This window comes from Brachyistius frenatus, unplaced genomic scaffold, assembly GCF_029030835.1.
Source record: "Brachyistius frenatus isolate BFR_SWC_R1_liver_20210118 unplaced genomic scaffold, ASM2903083v1 Contig_159, whole genome shotgun sequence".
Lineage (NCBI taxonomy): Eukaryota > Metazoa > Chordata > Actinopteri > Embiotocidae > Brachyistius > Brachyistius frenatus.
In genome coordinates, this window is record NW_027210758.1 from 38,851 (window position 1) to 42,500 (window position 3,650).

General features: G+C 44.6%; 1 protein-coding gene across 2 annotated transcripts in view; it reads right to left on the bottom strand.

The window, feature by feature from the left end:
* Positions 1-3,650, bottom strand: part of fgd1 (FYVE, RhoGEF and PH domain containing 1) — a 22,536-nt gene continuing 18,886 nt past the window's right edge. For both annotated transcript variants that reach the window (XM_069716614.1, XM_069716615.1), the window contains exons 12-18: positions 2,953-3,032; positions 2,779-2,809; positions 1,975-2,076; positions 1,718-1,846; positions 1,424-1,582; positions 1,090-1,236; positions 1-810 (exon numbers count right to left, since the gene is read on the bottom strand). In XM_069716614.1, coding sequence (XP_069572715.1) covers positions 538-810; positions 1,090-1,236; positions 1,424-1,582; positions 1,718-1,846; positions 1,975-2,076; positions 2,779-2,809; positions 2,953-3,032 — 921 coding nt within the window. In that variant the 3' untranslated portion in view covers positions 1-537. The remainder of the gene's footprint in view (positions 811-1,089; positions 1,237-1,423; positions 1,583-1,717; positions 1,847-1,974; positions 2,077-2,778; positions 2,810-2,952; positions 3,033-3,650) is intronic.

Consider the following 3,650-nt stretch of genomic DNA (forward strand, 5'->3'; position numbering starts at 1 on the left):
CCCGTGTATGATGCAAATCTGGTGTCACAGCTCTGGATGGAGGCGTCTCCATGGCAACGGTAGATAAAGATTATGGGTAGCGTTTTTTTATTTATTTTACATCCATTCAGCAGACAGAAAAACGGGAGGGGGGGGACAGCGATGAAATCTCGAATCACGGTGAAGTCACTTCTGTTAGAAGGAAGGACGACTGTCAGAAGAGGCTCCGCCCACACAGGCTCCGCCCACCAGCACAGGTGAAAGAAATGTGAAAGCGAGACAGAGTGAGGGAGAGAGAGAGAGACAGAGAGAGAGAGAGAGACAGAGAGAGAGAGAGAGACGCCATCTTGTGTGGACAGCTGGGAGGAATCATGCAACTTTAAATATAGAGTGTGTGTGTGTGTGTGTGTGTGTGTGTGTGTGTGTGTGTGTGTGTGTGTGTGTGTGTGTGTGTGTGTGTGTGTGTGTGTGTGTTTAGCGTATATTTTAGCTACAACAGTATAGGGATTGATCCTCATTTAAAGACTCCGCCTTCATCTTCATTTCTCCATAGTACAATCACGTGTTCTCCCCCTCCGCAGCAGCAAACTCCTCCCCTTCCTCCTCCAGGCTCTCCACGATTGGTCGGTGGACCTGAAGCTCCTCCCCTCTGCCGGCCCTCAGCAGGACGTCCATCCATCTGCGCTGTAGCTCCTCCCCGTCAGCGCTGAAGTAGAGGGTCAGGTGACTCTGGGAGATCTTGAAGGCGTGACGTCGCTCCAGGCGGTCACATGACTCGGGAAGAGAGACCTCGAAGCCAATCAGAGGGACGCTGCGCTGCGCCTTCACGTCCTGGAAGAAAAACAACACATACAGTAACCTCGCGTGAACATAGAGGCTCCTCAGAGTGCATCATGGGATATATTTTATACCACAACCAGAGGCCGGACGTATCACAGCAAAATCTGATTGGTTGGTAGATGTATTCTGATTGGTTGGTTGGTAGATGTATTCTGATTGGTTGGTTGGTAGATGTATTCTGATTGGTTGGTTGGTAGATGTATTCTGATTGGTTGGTACTACTACTTGCCTTCCCGTCGGCTGTTTCTTACGTGGTGTACGTAAACGTACCTGCGGAGCTCCGTAGATGTAGAGCACCAGCGGCTCGTTCTCGGGGATGACGAACCAGGCCTTCTGCCAGCCCCGCCCCCCTCCTTTCTCCATGTGGTGAAGAAAACTACAAATTACACTGTTCTCTGCTGCCAGCGAGGCTTGTTTCTATGGCAACGAGAGAGAAATCATATTTTTTTTCTGCAACTTTAGCGATAAAGAAAATGAAGATTATCGCGATCCCGAAGGTGACGGGAAAAAAAAAAATCACACACACAAGCGCACGGTCACCTTCGAGACTGAAAAACACCTGGTGATGTCACCTGGTGACGTCACCAGGTGACGTCACACTGACCTCCAGGATGGAGCGCCTCCTCTGGCTGCTGCTGACGAGCCCGACGGGCAGCGGCGACACGCCCACCAGCGTGGCGTAGCAGTCCACGCACACACGGTTGGTTCGGTTGTTGTCGTACGACAGACGAGCACGAAACTCGGAGCATTTCCCACAAACCACCTGGATTCAACGGGGGGGGGGGGGGGGGGGGGGGGGGGGGGACAGACGGATAATCAACACAGCACGTGTTTTTTTGGACATTCCAAGATGCCGGAAGGTGTTTTGGTTTGCTATCGTAGGCGGAGGCGAACGTACGTGTCCGCAGGCTTTGCAGTGGTGCCGTCTCTTGGTGATGGAGTTGAACGGCTCCTGACACTTCATGCACAGCGTCACCTCCTTCTCTCGGATGGGAGTCGGAGCTCGTTTCCCCAACTCGACGCAGCTCTGAGAAGCACACAGGTTAACAATCTCTTTAATAAACTCTGTCTTGGAGTCACAGAGCGCGTTATGTTGCAGTACCACGGCTCGGCCACTCGGGGGAGTGTTTTCTTTTCTTCTTTTTTTTCGTTTACCGGGGAGTGAGGCGGCGTGGACTCGTCGTCCCGGAGCGAACAGTTCAGGTGTCGGAAGCTCTCCATGGCGTTCTCGTGTCTCTGGATGGTCGCCTGGATGGCCTGAGGACGCCAACGAAACAAAACGAAGGCAAAAACGTAACTTATATATAATACGGATAATTCTGCAATATCATACGTTTTAACTGTCGGCTTTCATGCGGGTGTTTTCAATTTGGCTGATAGCCGATAATAAAACAGTTCAAACGCTGACAGTAACACAGGTGGAGAATGAAGACTGTTAAAAAATAAATAAATAAAACCAACAACAATGCTTTGTTTTTTTTAATTAATGGATCAAATAAAAATATCTTTTCTGTTTATTTTGTAAAGCGTTTTTTTTTTTACTATTTTAATGATCGTATTTTTGTTTATTTTAACTTTTAAATAAAAGTTTAAATATAAAACATACACTGTATTTATGTATATTTTTAATGTATTAAGACAGCAGTCTAAAATTGTTTTTTTTTTTCTGATGGAAAATTAAATACATTTGTCCACAATAGTTCTTTATTCAATGTTTTTCCGTCTAACCTTTTATTTTGTATTTTATTTATGTAAAAAAAATTTTTTATATTCTATTTGAATGTAGCGGCGTTTTAATCTCCCTTTAAATCTGTATGAAACAAAGAATGAATAAAGATTGACTTCAGATCATTAAAAATGATAAGGAATGATAGGAAATAAAAAAACATTTAACAATAAAATAAATAAATAAACTGAATGATGGAAATATATTTTTCTGTTCTGTTTGTTTGTGTTCACCTGGATCCAGTCCTTCTTCTCCTCCTCCGTCCTGCAGAAAAACAATTAATATATTAATCCGAGTGAGACATCCTGTTTGATTGAGCCCCTGTGTGTGTGTGTGTGTGTGTGTGTGTGTGTGTGTGTGTGTGTGTGTGTGTGTGTGTGTGTGTGTGTGTGTGTGTGTTTAGGTACCTGGCCTGCAGCTCCAGAGATCTCTGTTTTCCAGACACCAGGAAGGTTCTGGGAACGCCGACACTGCTCGTCTCTTTCAGCTGAAGACGAACAGATTCAACGTTAATCCGTCAGATTCACTTCTGTCTTTTCGCGAGTTCAAGTCATTTTTTTGAAGTCATCAACTTCTTCGCCTTTAAAATGCACGTTTTACATTTAAACTCTATTTGTTGACTCTATTTGTCTAAGTTGATGCATTTGATCTGTTTTCTTATGCGTGGCATTTCTTTTCTATATTTTTAAATCTTCCTTTACATTCATTCAGCTGCATTTCTTGTATGAAAGTTTATTATTATTTTTGAAAATGTATAAACATTAAACAAATAAACATTAAAAAAATGTCCTACGCCGCAGACTGTCAGATACTTCATGGGGGCGTGGCTTATTTGTTTCCTTCCTGGGGGCGTGGCTTTTTTTTTTTTTCTAAAGGCAAATGCGTCTTTTCCTGTTAGCGTGTGATGTCACGATGGCGTGTGACACATATTTTGCCTTTTTACTATTGTCGCTTTTAAACCATGTGTTTTGGCGTTGACGACCGTTAGCGTCGTGAACGTTAGCGCTCACGTATGTAACCACGGATATAATCCGAGCGTCCGGATTGGTCCTGATTTAAACAATAAACATGGCGGCAGTCAAAAGGAGGCGGGGTCGCTACTTTA